At 40.5% G+C, this 21852-nt stretch overlaps 1 protein-coding gene and 1 pseudogene across 1 annotated transcript; one reads left to right on the top strand and one right to left on the bottom strand.

The window, feature by feature from the left end:
- The first annotated feature begins 5063 nt into the window (after positions 1–5063).
- Positions 5064–5971, top strand: LOC149830462 (AAA-ATPase At3g28580 pseudogene; annotated as a pseudogene).
- Positions 5972–8424: 2453 nt separating this feature from the next.
- Positions 8425–20619, bottom strand: LOC149830461 (lipid phosphate phosphatase delta-like). Its single transcript, XM_090016526.1, has 8 exons — positions 20299–20619; positions 20025–20120; positions 19829–19903; positions 19599–19729; positions 19378–19481; positions 19122–19250; positions 16636–16751; positions 8425–9076 (listed from the first exon to the last, which is right to left on the bottom strand). The coding sequence occupies exons 1-8, from the start codon at positions 20458–20460 to the stop codon at positions 8654–8656; spliced, it is 1236 nt and encodes a 411-aa protein (XP_089872652.1). The 5' UTR covers positions 20461–20619; the 3' UTR covers positions 8425–8653.
- Between the last annotated feature and the right edge of the window lie 1233 nt (positions 20620–21852).

Genomic DNA, 21852 nt, shown 5'->3' with positions numbered 1-21852 from the left:
TATTTCTTTTGCAGTAGGGGTACTTGGCAGATTTCAGTCTAATCCAGGTTTACCCCATTGAAAGGCTGCCAAGAAAGTCTTGCGGTATTTGCAAGGGACAAAAGACTATATGTTAACGTATCATAAATTTGATCACCTCGAGGTCATTGGCTACTCAGATGCGGATTTAGGAGGATGCCTTGATAGTAGAAAGTCTACTAATGGGTACGTCTTCTTACTAGCATGGGGCGCAATCTCTTGGAGGAGTGGAAAGCAGACGACCATTGATGCCCACACCATGGAGGCAGAATTCATAGCATTGTACGAGACTACTTCGCAGGCTATATGGTTAAAGAACTTCATATCACAGTTAAAGGTGGTCGATTCCATTGGGAAGCCACTGAAAGTCTACTGTGATAATGAAGCTGCGGTGTCCTTTTCGAACAACAACAAAAGTACGACGTCATGCAAGCATATGGAATTGAAGTATTTTGTTGTTAAAGAAAGGACGAAGAATCATTTAGTGCATATTGTCAATATTGGTACCAAAGAGATGATCACTGATCCTCTTACTAAAGGGCTAGCACCGGGATTATATTCCGAACATGTAATGAGGATGAGATTGTTAAACTCTTTTTGAGATATGCATATAAATAAAGTGATCACTTTCAGTTTTTGATTCTCATTATGGTTGTTGTCAATCTCCTAAGGATTAGAGATTCAACTAAGGACCTTTAGAATAGATTATAAAGGCCATTCTATTCATCAAGTTATTCACATAAGGTTTTCTGGTTAAAAGATTTATCGTCGGATCAAGTGGGAGAATGTTGGATTAACCACCACGATTGACGTGGTGGTTATCCACGATGTGGATACATCCCCACATCAGGGATGATTCATCCGATAAATGTGCATACGATAAGGGGGAATGGTTACGCAAACCGTTCCCACCGTATGCTTTATAAAGACTGGGTATCATGAGCGACCCAGGTCAAGTGAATGAGAAAAGGGAAATACGGGTCTACTCACTGACTGCATCCGAAAGCCTGGGCTCGTGGAGGGCCGCAGTCCGGCTGAGCAGAGAAATTTTCCGGCGACCTCTCTTTTCCGGTAACCACCGCAGCTCAGCAATGGCCGGATCAGGTACGCTATGCTTTTCTGTTTTGTTTTATGCAGGGCCACCGCCACACAGGGATGCCGATTGTGGCTTTGCTGGAAAACCCGATGCCGATTGTGGCTTCGTCGGAAAACCCCCAACCGATCCAACAGTTGAGGCCATATCGACCCCCGAAACCGGTGCCAGAAATTATACACCAACAAGCGCATCACAAAGAATTACGAGTATGTACCCTACCACTGATCACTAAATTATGTATCAATCTAAGATTAATGACCATAATGCATGACTCTTGGCACTTTACATACCCACTTAATTTTAACGCTACCAATGACCACAGTGCATGACATTTGACACTTCACATACCACAACATGCATGTATGACTACGTATTCCAATGGAAGGGATCCAGCTGGGATCTCTTAACTCATTCTTGTTGTCAGGCCCACAGAATGCTGTCATATGATTGGCTGGGGCACGTAAGGGATCAATTAGAAAATCCTTGGATCACAGGTTCATATTCCACTACATGCACATTTGATTGAGGCGTGGTTAGGTGATTTGGCTAAGTACTTTGGCCACATAAAATATATTTTATGCAAAAGATCACTAATAGGTGCAGCGATTTTTTGTATAAAACACAGACGCAGCTACGCATGCAGCAATTTTCTATATATGTTTTGTGTGGTCCGAGTAGGGATGCACAATGAGCCGATGTGGGCTCTACCCGTTTAAGCTCAGCTCAAGCTTGAGTTCGTTAGTGAAAGTAAATGAGCTGAGCTTATACAAAAGTTCAGTCTCGGTCTACATAAACGAGACAAGCTTGATCAAGCCACTAGACTCGATAAAGCTCAATTAGGGTCATAAAAATAATATATATATATATATATATATATATATATATATATAATATGTTTGAAAAAGTATAAACAATATTTAGTGATTTTCTAATGGGCAGGCTTTGGACTCTTCTCGAAAAAGTCACGGTATCAAATCTGATGTCAGTATAACTTTTCATGTTTTTACAATAAACTAGCCCGTCTTTTACCAAAGCAGGTTATATGTCCCCCCCCCCCCCCCCCCGAACAGGGCAGTTAGCTACATCTCATGTTCGGGGGTCCCAAAGAGCACCACGTATGTAAGCATGTGCGTCTCGTATCCCCATGTTTGTCAGCATTAATTAGCATTGGAGTTTGATGTGATTGCAAAGACTTAAGTACCCTCTCCTCCATTGGTGAAAAAAATTGACGGTTCTTGAAAAAGAGTGGTTGTAAAGACTTAAGTGCCCCGAAGATGATTATTTAAGACCCAGTCTCTGCACTGCAGGATTATCCGAGAAAGAAATCTCCCCTGGAGGATGCCATGAACATCAACCCTCTCACTCTCTCTCTCTCTCTCTCCCTTCTATTTCTGCTTCTGTGCACATCCATTAGAAGATCATACATTGCTCCATCAAGCACCGACTGACCTGCACATTGACTGTTGTCGAGCCTGATTCAAAGTTTTTACCCTTACAAGAGGAGGGTTTGGGGGCTCATCCCAGCGTGGGTAGCATCATTCAACTCTCTCTCTCCCTTCTATTTCTGCTTCTGTGCACATCCATTAGAAGATCATACATTGCTCCATCAAGCACCGTCTGACCTGCACATTGACTGTTGTGGAGCCTGATTCAAAGTTTTTACCCTTACAGGAGGAGGGTTTGGGGGCTCATCCCAGCGTGGGTAGCATAATTCAACTAAATGAGTTGTAAATCCTGATTCAGAGTTTTTACCCTTACATGAGAGGGGTCTGGGGGCTCCTCCCAGCGTGGGTAGCATCATTCAACTTGAAGAGTTGTGGAGTCTGATTTAGAGTTTTTACCCTTACAGAAAGGGGGGTCTGAGAGCTCCTCCCAGTGTGGGTAGCATCATTCAACTTGAAGAGTTATGGAGTCTGATTTAGAGCTTTTACCCTTACAGAAGGGGGGTCTGAGGGCTCCTCCCAGCGTGTTCATGGCCTTTTGCCCTTACAGGAGGGGGGTCCGGGGGCTCATCAACCCTCTCACTCTCTCTCTCCCTTCTATTTCTGCTTCTGTGCACATCCATCAGAAGATCCTATATTGCTCCATCAAGCACCGACTGACCTGTACATTGACTGTTGTGGGTCCTTACTGATGAGCTGCCTCTAAATTTATTCGACTCTAGGTCCTTACTGCACTTGAAGTTGAGTCATTGTATTTTTTGTTGTTTGGTGGGTGGTGAGGCCCTCCTCTACTCTCTCAAGACTCTTAGCTTGGGCAATCTTTCTTTTGATGATTGTGGTTGTAATGTATCGTTGAAGTTAAAATGGGGAATAAAATGACAATAGAAATCGTTGAAAATTTACAGAAATAAACTAGACTCAATAACAAAGACACCACTTTTTACGGATTTGGAATATGACCTTCGGTTACGGAGATATGGCTCTGACAAGTTGGTCCTAATTCGGGTAGCGATTTACAGCGATTTGCTTACTGAATAACACTACAAATCGCTATAGCGATTTGTGGAAGACACTACAAATCGCTATAGCGATTTGCGGAAGAATATATAAATCGCTATAGCGATTTACAGAAGACACTACAAATCGCTATAGCGATTTGCGATTTGCGATTTGTAGTGTCTTCCGCAAATCGCTATAGCGATTTGTAGCGTCTTCTGCAAATCACTATAGCATTTCGTTGGAGACCCGAAAATACTACAAATTGCTGTAGGAAAGCCCGATAATACTACAAATCATTGTTGGATCCGCGCTGGGGGGATCCCCCCGGACCCCCCTCCTGTAAGGGCAAAAACTCTAAATCAGGCACATAAGTAGAGAGAGAAGGGAGAGAGAGTGAGAGGGTTGGTGTTCATGGCCTTCTCCAGGAGGAACCCTTTACCTCCCTTGATTTCTTCTCTAGAGAGAGAGGGTTTTACAGTGTTTTACGAAGAAGGAAGAAGAAGAAGATGACGATGGAGCAATGTAGGATCGTCTGTTGGATGTGCACAGAAGTAGAGAGAGAAGGGAGAGAGAGTGAGAGGGTTGGTGTTCATGGCCTTCTCCAGGAAGAACTCTTTGTTTCCCTTGATTTTTTCTCTAGAGAGAGAGGGTTTTACAGTGTTTTACGAAGAAAGAAGAAGAAGACTTTGAAGAGTCAACATCATCCTCAACTTTCTGGATAAAGGATATGTTTGTCCTTTTTTTGAACAGAAAAAGAAGAAGACTTTGAAGAGTCAACATCATCCTCGACTTTCTGAATGGAGGACATGTTTGTCCTTTTTTTGAATTGTTTATTTTTTCTTTTTTGAATGAAGGGCATTTTTGTCATTTTCTCAAACCATCACTTTATGAGAAGAATAGCAAGAAAGGGTACTTAAGTCTTTGCAACAACACCAGAGTCCGATGCAAAGTTATGTCAACATACACGGGAATACGAGCCCCATATGCTTGTATACGTGGTGCTCATTCAAAGCCCCGAACACAGACGTGGGATTAAGTGAATCATCAGGGGCGAACATACACCACCCTCTCGTCTTTTACAATATGTATTGTTTTTTGTCGTATTAGTCAAAAATGTCTAGCCTAACCTAACGGATAGCATTTGAGAATCGAATCTCACCTCTTCAAAAGTGAAAGATACAATTGTTTTTAAAACTGGGTTAAAGCTCGGCTCGGAACCCAGCCAAGTCTGGACAAGGCTGTTCCAGCTCAGTTCCAAGCTTGAGCCAAGCTTGAATAAGGGCGTTTGGGATCAAGCCGAGTTTGAACAGCCCAGGCTCGGCTCGGCTAGTGTGCACCCCTGGGGCCGAGTATTTTGCAAAGTACTCAGGCACTACATGCATAATTAAGTACAATTATCATGATACCCTTACATATTTGAATAAATGTCAAGACTGCCCTTGAATTCTCTACAATTAACAATTTACTAAAATACCCAAACACACGGTAATATTTAACAGATACCCCCCATGTGGAATCATGTTCGTTTCGAGCACCCTGCGACTTTCGAGACGCTGGCGATGGAGCCCGAGAAGAAGCGCAAGATCATGGAAGATCTCGATTTCTTCAAGAGCAACAAGGAGTATTACGCCAAGGTGGGGAAGGCATGGAAGCGTGGTTACTTGCTTTATGGTGCTCCTGGCACAGGCAAATCCACCATGATCGCTGCCATAGCCAACTACATGGACTACGACGTTTATGATTTGGAGCTCTCACATCCGTCAAGGATAACACCGAGCTCAGGAAGCTCTTGACCGAAACCGATGGTAAATCGATTATAGTCATAGAAGATATAGACTGCTCCTTGGATCTAACAGGTGACAGGAAGGGGAAGAAGGTGAAGAAGAAAAAGAAGAATGGTGTGACTGGAATGCATCCAGGAGGTGAAGAGGAGAGCAAGGTGACGCTCTCTGGGCTTCTCAACTTCATAGATGGGCTGTGGTCTGCATGTGGTGCTGAGAGATTGATAGTTTTCACCACCAACCACGTAAAGAAATTGGATCCTGCTCTCATAAGGACCGGGAGGATGGACAAGCACATAGAGATGTCTTAATGTAGCTTTGAAGGATTCAAGGTGCTTGCTAAGAACTACTTGGGCCTGGGCTCGCACCCACTTTTTGAAGAAGTGAGGGAGCTCTTTGAGGTGGGTGGAGTGGAGGTGGCTCCTTCTGATGTTGCGGAGAGGCTGATGCTTACAACCCCAGATGAGAAAGATATGAAGACTCCTTGTCTTTTGAATTTGATTGAGTTTATTAAGAAGACCAAGGAGGACAGGCTGAAGAAGAGTGGTGAAGGAGATCGTGACGACAAAGAGACGACTGAAGTGGAGGATGGTGATTGTGTGAGTGAAGATGTTTACAAGGAAGATGATGATTGATGAATAAAAGGCTTTGTTTTATCTTCCTTTTTTTGGTGTTTTTTTTGCGTATTTTCATACAGTTATGTTTGTATTTTTGTTGCCTTTTTTTTTGGGGGGGGGGGGGGGGGGGGATTGATTTTCATGCTTCTCCTGTTGTGTTTGCATTTTTTTCAATAAATTTTTTATTAAATAGACAGTGTTTACACTGATAGGTAGTATGTCATCGGGATATCCGACCCTAATCCAAATCCGATGAGTGTGATTCGATAGCCAAGTATATATTGTTATTCTTTCTTCTCCTTCTTCATCATTGCCTTGCAACACCAACGTTAACTGTGCCATCTTCTTCTACTATGTTTATGGTTAATTTTTGTTTGTAATTTCTGTTTTTCAGTTGGAACCCAGACTCATTTATTTGTGTTTCGCTTGAAAATATTTCAATAAGAAAGGGAGACTTTAAGGGGACTCTCATTCCTTGCCCTCTAATATTTTTCCATTTTCTTCCGTCCCGTGCTGCTCCTCCTGCACCGGTGCACCCCACCTCCAGTGAGAAATGACCGTGTTAGCTTTAGGAAAAACAAACGAGACAAAATGCCAAAAATGAAGTCAACAAAAAATTCTTTCCTTAAGCAAGAGTATCTTTGTTGGAACTGAGTTGTTCTTAAATCCGGTATCGATGAGGTTACCGAATCCGAATGAAGCATGTGCTAGAAAGAGTGATTGAACCTCCAACCTTGTAATGACACACACTCTTTCGTTAAGCTATTTCAGCCCTTGACACATAATGGGTTTTTCACAATCTTCTATTAAAGCTCATTAGAGGCTCATATGTCTATTTCATCTATGTATGTTGCCATGGTCATGGATTTATATATAGGAATCTACGAAGAGAATTGAGATTAATTTCACCATAAACATTAAGATACTCCATTAAACTTAGTAACCCCTTCATGGTCATATAGATTAGGTTGCATGCATCTATTAAATAATATAATTAAGTTTTATAAATTATCTTAGGTTACATGGGCATGTATCTTGAAATGTGCGATAAGCTGGAAATTTTGCATTATAAAAGGAAATGCAATTTCCTGGCTTATCTCACTGTTCTGGATAAATGGGTCCATCCAAACAACCAGGGCAGAAATGCAAGTTTAATGATGTGAAATCACGGTCAAATGTTTTCAACGTGGCATTAGTTAGAAGGCGTTAAAATGACCACAGAGATCGACGGGTTCTATGTTTGAGGTCAGATCTAACGCGAGGCACACACTAGATCTGACTTTCACTCAGATGGGGATCTCCAAAATCTCCCAAACAGATGATGTTTTGGCCTGATTGGAAAGAGGGGGGGGGGGGGGGGGTGTCGAACAAGAGAGACCTAAGGCTCTCAAACGCATCTTAGGGAGTGTTTGACTCCCTGTCCAGGATAGGACATAACACCTTGCCCAGAACAGGCAGAACATATGTCCTGTCCAGGATACACTGTCCAGTTTGTCTTGGGCAGTTTTTTTTAAACTGTGCTGTCCCTAGAATTTTATTGGGGCTTGTTTGATCTCTCGTCCCAAGCCCGATTTCGAACGGTACAGCCACTGGGAACAGGTGATCTAACAAACGATGGACGCAACGGATGTGCAGAATGTCGTCTGTCATGTCTTTTACTTTGTTGATCCAACTGTTCCACCCCTCTGTTACACTGAGAACATGATAGGGGAATGACTTTAAAAAAATTTGGGTGGAGGAGTCTCTCCTATGCAAAGACGGGCGAAGCCACCAACGGCCGACCACAACACCCTACTCTCTCTCTTCCCCTTTTCTCTCTCACCCCTTTGCAGTGGTGGGGTGGCTAGGCCACTGGCGACGACACTAAAGATCTCTCTCTCCATGTGTATCCATGTTGTCCGCACAATATAAAACAAATGTTGGATGAAGTACAATCGCTATAGAACAGACAACCTCTAATGTTGGACAAGCCATCAAACATGCCCTTGGGGGGTGGGGATACAAAAAAAAAAATGTGACCCAACATTGAATGGATGGTGAGGTCACACTATCATAACTGAGGATCTCAGGTTTGAGTCACACGAGGGTTATCCCCCAGTCAGCCTATCAGCATAATCGTTAAACCTAGTGAGGTCAGTGCTCATTGAGTCGGGCTTTCTACCTCTGGATGACACACAGGAGCGAGCAGGTGTGGGCAAAGTGAATACAAGAATGCCAGCTTGACCAACTCAAACATCGATGGGAATCCATTGCCCCCTAAAACCAAAGGGTTCCTCCACGCAAGGTTCAGTCCACAAACAGTGAGTCAGGCCTAAGATCAAGATTGATGGCGCCCTACGATAAACAATTGCAGAGGACAGGTTTAGACCGCGCCCCATTTAGAAATTGGCTGCTAAAAATCACTGATCAAAGCGAACGACATGGTTGATAAATTAAACTGATGCTCTGAACTATCAGAAAGATGGAAAAAATCCAACAGAATCATCCCCAGGATGTACAATATGCTAAGGGCCATGTTGCAAAGTACTACTACATACATTGATATCCGTGACTGAAGCATCGCGATGGGAAAATAAGCTAATAGGACCGCCGCTAAGTAAATGAAGTACAAGAAGTGAATTAAATCAGGTTCATTGGCCTTGACAGAACCTGAGAGAATCAGAACTTGCTGCACAAACTACAAGCGCACCAACAAACGTGTTACAAATTAAGTTGTAAGAAGAGTGAAGGAACCAGATCCACAACCGACCATGAAAGGCCAGCATATTGGAGAAACCGTATCCCAGTATCAACATCAAAATATCCATGCTCCGGTCGTAAGTACCAAAATAATCTTTCAAGGTAACTGCATGAAGAACGTGATTTCTCGGCATCAGATTCTGTTTTGCAGTTGGCATTGAGTGCTGGAACATAGCAGTATGATCTGATCGGGATGCCCAATGTGTTGCATAATATGGGCAGTAACCATTTAGCTAAAGCCTTGCTACAGAACTTCACAAGCAGTATGGTGGGGAGGCCAACAAGTATTCTTTCCACAAAAATCATCAGACCCAGTTGCTGGCTAAAGATGCGTGGGATGCCTTCGTGATGAAACTCGTGGTAGGTCTGTTGGACGCCACATACCTGAAGCAAAATAGCACTACCTTAGTACATGAAATTCGGCTAACCCGAATGAACTCCAACTAGGATTAGGCTCAACAGCTGCACTGTTCAATATTAGTTGCTGAATGCTAACATAAGCGCTGAAATAAAACTTCACTAGTTTATGCAATGTTAACAAAGTTATAAAAGGTCCTGATGAGGACAAATAAAATATCAACAAAGAATAGCAAGAAGATTGAAATGGAAGGATCTAGGACCGAAAGCTAGCTGTGTCACGCCAAAGTCTGTGCTGTCCAATCTCAGAGGCTGGGACATCTTGTACCAGGTTTTTGGACAGATGCATTTGCGCTTGGCTCGGTTTGGCTCAGCTTGGTTAAGATTGAGGAAAACAAGTCAGAGAATTTGGAAAAAAAAAAACTGTTTTCATACTGTTTACAGGAGGTGATGGAAAGTCAAACCCTGTGGTGAGTTCTCGGGTGGGAGCACAAAGGCATACCACTATACCAACATCCATTTTGTGGTGAAATATCATTTTGAAACTAAACTATCAGAGCTAAGCCATCCAAGTCCATATAAACTCGGGCTCCGCTCATTTATTAAAGAGATTAGAAGCAAAAGTGTGGCTCTTTAAGCTCATTTAATAAGTTAGAAGAACACTTGCACAAGACAAACCTGAGCAACTAGGTTTACCACCAGATATCAAGGATAAACATAGGCCAACTTCAACCAATGAAAACAACCTCATTGTAACTGTTTCTAGGCATTTATTTATACTATAAGCTATAATGCAACTTCCTGCGAAAATTAACTTTGGGTTCTTAATGGCATTTTGAGTTTTGTCATGTATTCTCATTCAACATATTGTATTTGGCTTGGCTTCCATTCCCTAGAAGTACCAACTCCAACTTGAACAATCTATCAAGGGTGAAATGGATCACCAACTACATTGATGAGTATAAACCATCGGAGATGTATTTCTACTATTAAAAGTACACATTAAAACACATATTGCCTCTTAATTTACGTTTTGTCATCTCTCTCATTTAAATACTTCATGCAGTTCAAAGCCCCAGCTTAAGGGAATTGCATTTCCTGCTTGCAAATAGGTAACGTCCCTTTAGCATGCTAAAAAAAATGTCAGGATTCGGGAAGCATCAAGCAACAGAAAATGTTCCTGATACCAAAAAATTTGCCACTCAGTGGGCATTCCAGAAACTTTTCTTAGAGAATTCTGATGAAAAAAAACATGTTCGCAGGTATTGTCTAAGAAACAAACCTTTTGGCTGATAAAACTGTGCACACAGCTAATGTCAGAAACAAATTCTGAGGGGAAAGAATCATTGTCACAAATAAAAGGTCTGAAAGATGTTCAGCCACTTAAAAATTATCGGAATAATAAGGCTCTGATATAAGAGGAGGAACTATCATGGATGTCAGTAACAGCATTCTAACATCAATGAAATATTAGTTTGAACAGTTTTAATTTGCACGCAGAATCAAATTATTAAAAAAAGGAAAAAAAAAAACTTAATCTGATTCAGATTTTTTGGTTCAAATATGATAAACCCAAGCCACATCCAACTGTCCCGTAGATCTAGAATAAACTTTACATAATCCAGGTGAACGACAATTGGTAAATGTAGGTCAGCTATCCAACATAGACCTCATGCCTACCTCCAAAGAGCCTGACAGCTCATAGTTATAGTTTACTCGCAACTAGATAGAAGGAAGAAAAGATGTCGTTATGGTCAGCATGTGGACAAGATGATAAAGAAAACTCAAGCTTATCAATTATAGGAGGCATAAAAGTTAGAATCTTGTTGAAGCCCATCCTCTAGGCTAACCTTACATGTATACCATAGATATTGAAAGTGTTCAATCATATGCATCTCAATAGCAGAACATGATCAATGCCCCAAAAGAGAACCAGAAGAGATGAAGAGCCAGTTACATGACTATCTTGCTCCCTCATTTGTGCATTCACACGCCTCCCCTTAAATATATACACATGCAGGAAATGGTACTTTTCACCCGAGAACCTTTCCACTCTCATAATAGGAGCCTACAACCACATAAATATGGCTCTTTTCCATATATTATCTATGTAAACATTTAATGATAATCATATTGCTAAATGAAAGAAACCATCAAAACATCCGTATTCTTATTAGATTCCGCTTTACATACTCCTAATTTTTCAAAGAGCATTACTTGCTTTCTCAAAGCTTGAAGACCTAAAAGTTTTTATGAGGTAATCATGGAGAGAAAGATCTAACCTGATTTCTTACACTACTTCCCCCCTCTCATTCTCAAAGCTTGAAGATCAAAAGCTTTCTGGAGGTGATCACGAAGAAAAGGATCTTTATAAATTTAAAGAGCCAAAAAGTATCAGCTACCTTTTGTTTTGCACATGCATCATCCAAGATGAAAATTTGACATGCACAATAATTTGAGTCTTGGATTAGCTTATGTGATGCTAACAACATTAACGAAATTGTAGCTACACGTCATCTTGGTAATGCTATGCGTTCTCAAGTTTAAACCTTTTGAGAAAGCATATTTGAAGTATATACTGCTTCATGTTGTGTCCAATTTGGCTTTAAATATATAATGACATCTACTTAATTAATGAAATCTAGTGATAAAGCATGCAACATGTTCCCTTATTTTCATATGAAGTCTCAATATGATACAACAACAACAACAACAACTACGCCTTCATCCCAAAACAATTGGGGTCAGCGATATGAACCAAAAAAGAAATTCATTTTGGGTCTTCCACATGAATCCTTTTCCTCCAATCATTTCTATCCAACGCCATGTCCTCGGTGAGGTTCAACGCATTCATATCCTTTCCTATCATCTCCATCCAAGTCTTCCTAGGCCTACCCCGACCTCTTTTAACTAATATATTTTCCCATTTCTCCAACCTTCTAACTGGAGCATCATTAGGCCTTCGCCGAATATGTCCAAACCACCGTAAACGATTCTCTCGCATCTTATTTTCAATTGGTGCAACACCTACCTTCTTACGTATCTCTTCGTTCCGAATCTTATCTTTTATTGTATTTCCACACATCCATCTAAGCATCCGCATCTCAGCTACACTCATTTTTTGAATATGATGTCTCTTGGCAGCCCATGAAGTCTCAATATGATGCTGATACTAAAATGTTGTGAACAGTAAAGGATGAAAATACAACTGCACAAGTCTCCAAATTTCTAAGAGTGTCCAGTTTCAACCTCCTATTTAATCTAAAATGGACAGTTATGACATGAAATTGAAGTATGAGAAAAGTGAAGACATGATTTAATTTACCTTCCGCTATAAAGGAAGTGCCCGAAAGCAAATGTGTGAATATGGTCATATTTGAACATAACAGCAAATACGAAAAATTTAAAGCTAGATCAGTAGTAAGAAACAACACAAAGACATAAGAATGATGACTTAGAAGTTAGAACTTTGTTCCCTATTGTGAAAGTAAATTACATACTTCCCTTATCGCATGTTGCTACTGAAGTCTCTGCCTTAGTCATTGTCGCTTGGATGTGTAGCCATTAAATCAATAAAGGTGTGTCAATTACACATATCTTGGGTTAGTGCAATCAGTGAAGAGATAAAGATAATGCATATAATAGGACACGTAACAAAGTTTAAAGGATAAAGAATAAGAATGAACCTAGTTGTAAATTGGTTTATAAAAGAAATTAAATACAAATATGATGGATGATACAAATAGTCTGACTTCGTCATTTCTTAATTTTAATTCTACCCAAATGTGCTTCATTAAAGATTCTAGAAGTGAGATATCATTTTTTCCCATAAAGATTAAAAATAATACTACTACTTTAACTTTGACACTATAATGTTGATTAATTCTTATGCCAAGAGCCAATAATTCAACAAGTACCACGAATTCCAATCTATGTTACTTGGACATCGACACGGTACGGAATGTTAGACACGGCAGGTTTTGGAAAACTATATATATATATATATATATATATATAGAGAGAGAGAGAGAGAGAGAGAGAGAAGTAATTAAGTAAAAAATAAAAGAATTATTTCAAAAGAAAAAAGAATGAGACAACCTCGATTCTCTCTTCCTTGTATGTGGCACCGCACAATTCATCAAAAATGTGAAACAAAATGAGAGTTAGTTCTTAAATGGGATTGAGCGAGGCTCGACTGTGGTAATAGCGAGAGAGAGTCTTTATACCAACTAGCTTGACTCCATCAACTTAGAGAGAGAGCTCTTCTTACTATACTGTAAAGGGGCATGCTGATTCATTTCCATGGAGTCAGGACCCAATAAAATATATAGGGAGAAAATAGGGTTTAAACAAGAATGACAAGTGTCCAACAACATGCTTAAGACACAAGTGTGGAACCCGCAACACCAAGTGTCCATTTTTTTTCTTAGACACTTCTATGTCGAAAAATGAAGTGTCCATCCATGAAGTGCTTAGGAGTGTTGGTGTTGGTGTTGGTGTCCAAGTGTCGAACACTGACACGTTGGCCCTCCAGAAGTGTCAAGGTAACATAGGTTCCAATCCTTTCTTCTCCAATGTTTTCTATTTTCTAGCATGTCTCTTTTTCTATGCATTGATTCTTTTTCGAAGTCAATTATATCGGCTGTTGCATATCAATCTTCCTTGGCTCATTGACACGCCATTGCTAAACTACATATGATCAACCTCCCAACAAGGTCCAAAATCCAGAGCCAAAACTTGAAACTTAAAATTTCATGGCTGATGAAGAATGTCATGTAATGCTATGAGATACATCCTTGTCACCATTCAGCAGAAGATCCCACTCTGACCTACTTCATTGTTCTTATATTCTGATACAACTTGCATGGTTGACTTATCCATCTGATTCTTATTTCAAGCAGCAAATTGTTCGTATCAGACAACCTAGAAGTACCGTGGCAAGTAAGCCTGCTTGAAAGGAAGAAATGGTTTGGTCTATGTCAACACTCAATCAACACCTTGCCTCTAGAAAATCTAACTTGTTTGACTCAACTCCCTTGCCTATAACAAACACACATATTCCATTTTTTTCTCCATACTGCATCATGTATACCACTTATAATGGAAAATCCCATCAAAACATTTATATCCCCTCACAATCTATGCATCTCCAAGAAGGTAGCTGATTGTCTAAAGCAATGTTGTAAGTATTGTATTGTATTGTACGATATCGTTACTATAAGGAATATCCATACGATACACACTCGTATACGATACAAAGTGTATCGTACTATACAGAAAAATGGCCGAATCATAATTTTTCAGTTTTGGGTTTTAAAGACCTCTTGAGGGCCAACTCCATCATTTGTATAGAATCTATTAGAAAAGTATTCATGCACCCTAGGACTCGTGAAAGCAAATTGGGGGTCGATTTGTGCGCAAGGGAGAGGGCTTTTGCAGTTTGCTAAAGGAAGCATTTTCACTATTTTTCCACTCAAATAAGTGGGTTAAGGTAAAAAATCTTGATTATGAGTAAATTACAAAGCTACCCTCCAAAACATTTCTGCCTCGAGAAGCGATGCCACTACAACTTCCCGCCAACTTACCGTAAAGTTGGATCCGCGGAAATTAAAAATTTATATCAAGGTAGAAATCAAGCTCCACACTCGAACAAAGATGGCATCAGATGAACCGGCATGGCAATGGGGCACTCAAGTAATGAGTGAAAACCAATTAAAAATCAAGTGCAACTATTGCCATAATATTTTTGTTTATGTAATATGAAAGTATGAGTTTTGTGGTATGTTCTTAATTGCAAGATATTTAATATTTTCCATTGATGTTTGATGATGTTTTATGCAACTCATAAATGCTTGGTATGTGATTTTATAGTTGTATTTTTTGCAATTCATCGTTGTTTCATGTTTTATGATTTTTCAGAATTTTTGTTATTTTTTTCTGAATTTTCATGATTTTTCAGAATTTTTTGAAATTTTTTATTAAAAAATTATGATTTTTTACGATTCGATATGTATCTTATTTTGGACCCAACCAATACAAGTAACGATACGATACAACCTCGGTCTAAAGTATGAAAGCATGCTTGTATATAGATGAGTCAGGGATTAGTAGAGAAGACCTTGTGATTATTTGTTCATGGCTATGTCACATAGGTGCGGCACTTCAAAAAAACTTGAGTGCGGGGGTGCGAGAGGGTATATATATATATATATATATATATATATATATATATATATATATATATATATATATATATATAACTTATCCATAAAGCAAGCTCTTAATGAAAAAATTTGTTTTTCACCAGAAACAATAAAAAATTCATAAGTAATGCTTAATCAAATTTTAATCAGGTATTGCTTAATCAAGTTTGGATTTATATCCATTTAATACAAAAGTCTATTCTAATGCAGTTTTCACTTTTTTTATTAATGCATTTAATACAGAAATTCAACCTAGTCGTTCTCTCCATTTAATACAAAATCCGACCTACTCGTTTCTCCTCATTTAATACATAAATTCATTTCAATGCAGTTTTCATTTTTTTTATTAATGCGTTTATGACAAAGCTTTGTAAAAAGTATAAAAGAATGTACATGACTCAGCTTTTTATGACAGCTTTTTAAAATTAATAAAAGAATGTACGTGGCTCATAACATTTAATGCACAATGTTTCAAACTTTCAAAGCTTTGTATGACAAAACTTTAAATATTTGTAAATTTCTTTTTTTAATGCACTAAAATGGACTCTATCAAAGTTGACCGAGTCTATTTTGGACAAAAATGACCATGGGTGGGGGTTGGCCACACCTAGAGTCACATTGACCACACCGGGTGCCGCACCCGCATCACGTGTGGGTGCAGCGGCGTCTATGTCAAGTCCCTGTGACATAGGTTCATGGTAATACGGACTCTGGCTATATAAGAGGGTGCAAAGAAATTACTGCTGGAAGCCAATAATCATGAGAATGAGAAATCTCCTCTCCAAGTTCCACACGCATTCTTTATTTTGCATCTCCCAAAAATCAGTCTTCTTGCATGTGTTCATCGGAAAGCTAGATCTTACATAACTTGATCCACATCTAAATCTACATAACTTATTTCTTCTCCAGTAGTACACAAAAATGAAGAAAACAGACATCAGTCTTTCATTACAGAAGCTTTGACCCAGAAAACTTTTATGATACTTTGAGAGGGAGAGATTTTGCGTTGAAAATGCTTGATGGTTACCTTTGAAATAGTTGGACAGCTTCAGGCTTCCAAAGACCATTGCTTCTCGAACATGACATTCATTTCCGGTATATAGGCAAACTAGTGTCTGTTAAATTGTTAATGCAGGTTTAGTTCTTCCAATTATGAAACCAGTCATTCAAAACCTAATCATAGGATTCTGTGTCCTTTGAGGAACTTTCAGTGAATTAGCATTTCTAAGACTCATCAAGGTCTAGGAAACCAAAGACTATAAAAAAGGAGATGCACTTGACAACTGCACATTCTATTTATCAGAACAACAAACTCTTTTTAAGGGAAGAAAAAATATACCACATCAGTTTACAGAAAGAGATGGAGATGACGATGGTTCTTACTATTCCCAAGGCGACTCCATTAAAAGCTGCGTGAAACTCAAAGCTTGGTGTGGGAAGCTCAGGCTTTGGATAAGCAAAGAGCAGCAAAAATGCAAGACAAGCCCAAAAGGATGCAACTGCAACACAAACACAAATGGCATAATCAAAGAGAGAGAGAGAGAGAGAGAGAGCCGAAAGAAGATCAACATTAATACTCATGAAGATCAACAAAATGTTGAACCCATGAACCGAACACAGAAGAAACAAAACTAAAATATAGAAAAAACAAAGCTAAAGAAAAGAAACTACAGACAGCTAGCAACAAAACAACAAAGCCTACTCAACGAGGATCCGCAGGATTAGAAGAAACCACCGCTGAGTGAACGTCGTTCAGATGAGAGGAGAGGTCTCTAAGATGCATACGTAATATTGCATATACATCAACCAGGATTTTATGGACAAGATGATTAAAGATGACTGGAATTTGACGGAAAGTAGCATCATTGCGTGTCATCCAAACAAACCACCAAGTAGTAAGCAACCATGTCTTTCAGATCAGTCTCCACCGCTTGCATCGTCTAATTTCAATAGGGCCCAGGAGAAGATCAAGCGCAAAAGACTCTTCTTTGACAATTACGTTCGGAGATCTCCACATCCTATTAAATAGGGCCACAAAGATTGGGCAGGACCAAAATAAATGAAAAGTAGTTTCTTCAGCAGCTTGACACAACACACACCAACTTGGAAACTGAAAGCCCAACTTCTTTAAATAACTATGAGTCTGAACCCTATCATGCAAAATTAACCAAGCCAAGAACCGAGATCTTGGAGAAGGGCCCTTACCCCATAACGCACACTCAGGGAACCAATCTGCCCCTTGGGGGAGCAACGATCTATACACTTTGTGGGTGTGGAACGCTCCATTTGGAGTAATCGCCCATTGCAACCACTGATCATAATTTCCAGCATCCCCAGTTTGATCTCTGAAGGACGATAAGGCTCTCAGCCACATGCTTCGCAAGTGCGAGATCGCCAGACCCCGGGTTCCATGGCGAAAAAGAGATAAATCAGGAGCACCATATTTAGCATGGAGCAAGCGAGCACATGGAGAGCCTGGTTGATGAGCCATCCAACATTGCTTGGCTACGAGAGCAATACTCCTCTGTCTTGGAGCAAAAACACCTAAGCCAGCCATACGCCTCGGTAATACCACCGTTCGCCAATCAACCAAATGGCGCTTACTCTTAAGGTGACACTCAGACCAAAGAAAATCCGACATTAAACGACAAATTTGCTTCTCCACGCCCACAGACATCACGAACATTAACATAAAGAATTCAGGGATAGAAGAAAGAACATGTCTGATTAAGGTCAGACGGCCAGCAATGGAGAGATAAGAAGCCTGCCACGAAAGAAGCTTGTTTTTCACTTTTTGAATAGTTGGAGCCCAAGCAGCGGAAGAGAGGCGTTTCACTTGTAACGGCAGACCCAAATATGTCATCGGCAACTCAGAGATTGCACAATTAAAAATATGTTTACCCACTGCAAGCATAGGAGACTGAACATTGAACATAGTAAGAGAGCATTTGCTATCATTTAGGGAAAGCTCAAAAAGAGAAAGAAAGAACTGGAGAATAAGCTTGAATCTAAGCATCTGCTGCACGTTTGCTCGCCCAAAAATAATCATATCATCAGCATATATGGTCCGAAAAATCTGGAACATCTAGAGGATCTATCAGGTGTTTCTCCGCAGCACGCTTGAGCAACACCACGAGACCCTCAGCAATGGCATTGAACAACAAAGGCGATAGAGGGCAGCTTTGCCTTAATCCACGCCCCAACTTGATCTGGCCACCTCTAGTGTCGTTAATCTTAATCATGGCATGAGCATTAGAGACCAATTCCCTCACCCATCCAGAAAAACGACGACCAATGCCAAAATTGGATAACATTTGAAATAAGAAGGGCCAATGCACAGAATCAAAGGCTTTATGAAAATCCAATTTAAGAGAAAAGTAGGGTTGTCCACTAAGATGTAATGAGTGAATGACTTCAGAGGCCAAGATGAATGAATGGTGAATCCTCTTATTGTGGATAAAGGCGAACTGAGAGTTCGAAAAAAATTGGTAAGCCACGACCTTCAACCTATTAGCCAATACCTTAGCAATCATCCGATAAAGGGCACTCATAACAGAAATCAGGCGAAACCTAGAGATATCAGTGGCAACATCCTCTTTCGGAATTAAAGAAATAATTGCCAAGTGGGTTTGAATAGGCAATCTGGAGTTGCGATAGAACTCATCAAATATGTTAATAATATCAGGCTTCACACAAGACCAAAAAATTCTGAAGAAATCCACATGAAACCCATCAGAACCTGGAGCTTTCCACCCCGACAAACCTTTGATGGCCCTAAAAATCTCATCTTCAGAGAACCTCATTTGCATAATTCTGGCATGATCTTGCCGAATCGAACCGACATAAACAGGGCCAATGAGAGAGAGAACCGTGTTGTCTGGACACAATGAACGCATCAAGCGATTCATGGACCAAGAGCCAAAATGCAAGTATAGCAACACCAAGAGCAATTCCACCAACAACATCAATCAAGCTGTGCATGCCGAGGTAAATCCTTCCTGCAAAAAAGCAAACAGTTCAATCCCGCAATCAATTTAAAAGCAACAAGATCATGCAAATCGCACCCAATCAAGAAGCATATAACCATTTGCAAAGAATTCAACAGACTACTTCACAACAACTCACCGAACCCAATCAGCCCAACTAACATAAACAAGCCACCGATCGCCAGCAGTTTCAAGGAAACACCAGCTTCATGGTTGTTTGAGAGCACATAATACGCAAAATAACTGGAGCAACATTCAGAATCATTCAACAGCCATATCCAAGGTAATGCATAATCATCATGCAAACAAATAACGAAGATTAGGCGAAAACTGAGGGAGAGGGAATCAAGTCACGCATACCCAGACAGGCAGACGGTGTTGAGAGCATGAGAAGAAGGCAACCCATACTCCATGGCATTCTCTTTCTCATCCTTGGTGGTAATAACTTTCCTGATAGCTGGAGAATTGGGTCTGGGAGCCGACACCAAATCCTGAAATGCTTGTTTTTGTACCAGTTTCATCACACATCGGTTCCCAAGCAGGACCCATCATTCCCATATAAAGAAGAGGAGAACAAAAGGAGGTATTACCTTCAAAGAATTGCCGATATAGTCACAGAAAGCCATCAGAAGGGTCATCTGCCTGCCCAATTTGCTATGCCCACTCTGCCATAACACGAATTCTAAAATCTTTCATCACACCTCCATGAGAAGGAACAGACGCTCCATTTCAAACTCAGAAAGGAGGTGGGCGTGCAAGAGATGATGAGCAATTGAGCATACATACCCAGAAGACCAAAGGGAGGAAAGCAGTGTAGAAGGGCACGGATACAATAAACGATAAACCAACGAAGAAGGCGTCAAGAAAACCATGGTGGTACCTCTGCAACACAACAGCCGTCAAACAAGTTTAGAGAGAGAGAGAGAGAGCCGAAAGAAATTCAACATTAACACTCATGAAGATCAACAAAATGTTGAACCCATGAACTGAACAAGAGCAAAAGCCAAAACAAATAAAGAAAGCAGAAGAGAGAGAGAGAGAGAGAGAGAGAGTAGTGTGCCTGGATTTGGAGGATGAAGGGAATGTCCCTGTTGACTCTGCGGGTGACCCAAGGTTGGACAAGGGATCTGATCTTGGGGGTGAGAGAGAGAGAGGTAGAGATGAAGAGCCAACAGAGGATGGCGGCTAATACCAGAAGCTGACCAAACTGCAAAGCCTCCATCAAAACTCTCTCTCTCTCTCTCTCTCTCCTGTGAGAGATGAGACGAGGGGGAAAGAGGGAAGTGAAGGGAGGGAGGACGTTGAACGGTTGAGTCCGCGCAACGGAAGGCAGCTGAGAGGCAGGCGCGGCCACGGAGATCCCACCGACAGCCTGGCAAGCCCCCAAATGAATTCAACGTCAAGCCGCCTCTTCTTTCCACCACCACCATCATTTTGTCGGGTTTTTTTTTTCAATAATTTAAAAAAAAAAGTGTCCAGTTATAAAGTATTTAAAAAAAACTGCTTTACATTTAAGTTATTTAATTTCTGCTGCCTAGTTTTAACACGTATCAGGCATGCACACGAGCTCAGTTCGAACCGCTCCCTTGCTGTTCAAACTCTACTCACTTTAAAATGCATGTGTTCAAGCTCAGGTCAAGCTCGGAGCCAGACTCAGTTCCGAGCTCAAGCCGAGATTGGCCGTTACCATAAAGGGCACTGCATCCCAAACCCCCAAACGGTACACAGATGACCCACCTTTACACCACTCTGTTTTGGGATTATAATGACCCAGAAAATTTATATATACTAAAAATCTGGTAGATTATTGTAAAGTTTGACCAAGTGAAAAAAGTCAAACTCAACACCTGCCGAGATAGTGACAAAGGCCCTACCCATTACAAAAACTTTGCAAATATATATATACATTCTTATGCAAGCCTTATCAAGTTTTTTGAACTCAGCAACTTGATCAAGCTCGGCCTGTTTATCTACACCGAGCCTGGACTTATGTTCAAGCTCGGCTCATTTATTTTTAACGAGTTCAAGCCAGATGATCAACAAGCTTGGCTTAGTTGCACTACACGATTAGCTCGTGAGACAACTTTACGATCACGATCTTGCTTTGGGTGAGCTGAACCGAGCTGAGACGAACTATTCAATTTGTTTACCAGTGCTACTCACAAATAGGGGTGTCAACTGGTCCGATTTACCAGACCTGACCTGAACCAAACCTTATAGGGTCCGGGTATGGTGATAAATAAGTAGACCCAATTAAAACCCGGGTCCGGAGCCAAAGGTCCGATTAATACATGGACCCGAGTATAGTTTGTGAAATTTTATACCAGATCAGACCTGACCTGAGTTTCAATTAAGACTTGAAAATTTTCAATGTAAAAATGATAAAAAATATGGTTTTACCAAGTATGGTCCGGGTATGGTTCATGTAGTTTTTATCGGGTCTGATTAGGGTTTTTTTTTATAGTGGACTCAATTAAACTCGCCCGATATCATACCTGAAAATCGAGTCCAAGTCTGGTTTCACCTGGCCCGAACCAAACCCGACACGTTGGCACTCCTATTCACAAATGCTTTATACACGTAGCTAGGTGGGTTAGCCTAGGCATTAAAGAAT

The sequence above is a fragment of the Nuphar pumila genome, chromosome 8, assembly GCF_984573655.1.
Source record: "Nuphar pumila chromosome 8, dmNupPumi1.hap1.1, whole genome shotgun sequence".
Lineage (NCBI taxonomy): Eukaryota > Viridiplantae > Streptophyta > Magnoliopsida > Nymphaeales > Nymphaeaceae > Nuphar > Nuphar pumila.
This window is presented reverse-complemented; position numbering and strand designations above follow the sequence as displayed.

Excerpts from the sequence above, each read along its gene's own strand:
- LOC149830461 (XM_090016526.1), bottom strand. The coding sequence starts at position 20,460 with ATGGAGGCTTTGCAGTTTGGTCAGCTTCTGGTATTAGCCGCCATCCTC. Across the intron at positions 19,730-19,828 it reads ATATCGGCAATTCTTTGAAG|GATTTGGTGTCGGCTCCCAG; the intron begins GTAATACCTCCT and ends CAAGCATTTCAG. Across the intron at positions 9,077-16,635 it reads ATGGAGTCGCCTTGGGAATA|GTATGTGGCGTCCAACAGAC; the intron begins GTAAGAACCATC and ends ATTTTGCTTCAG.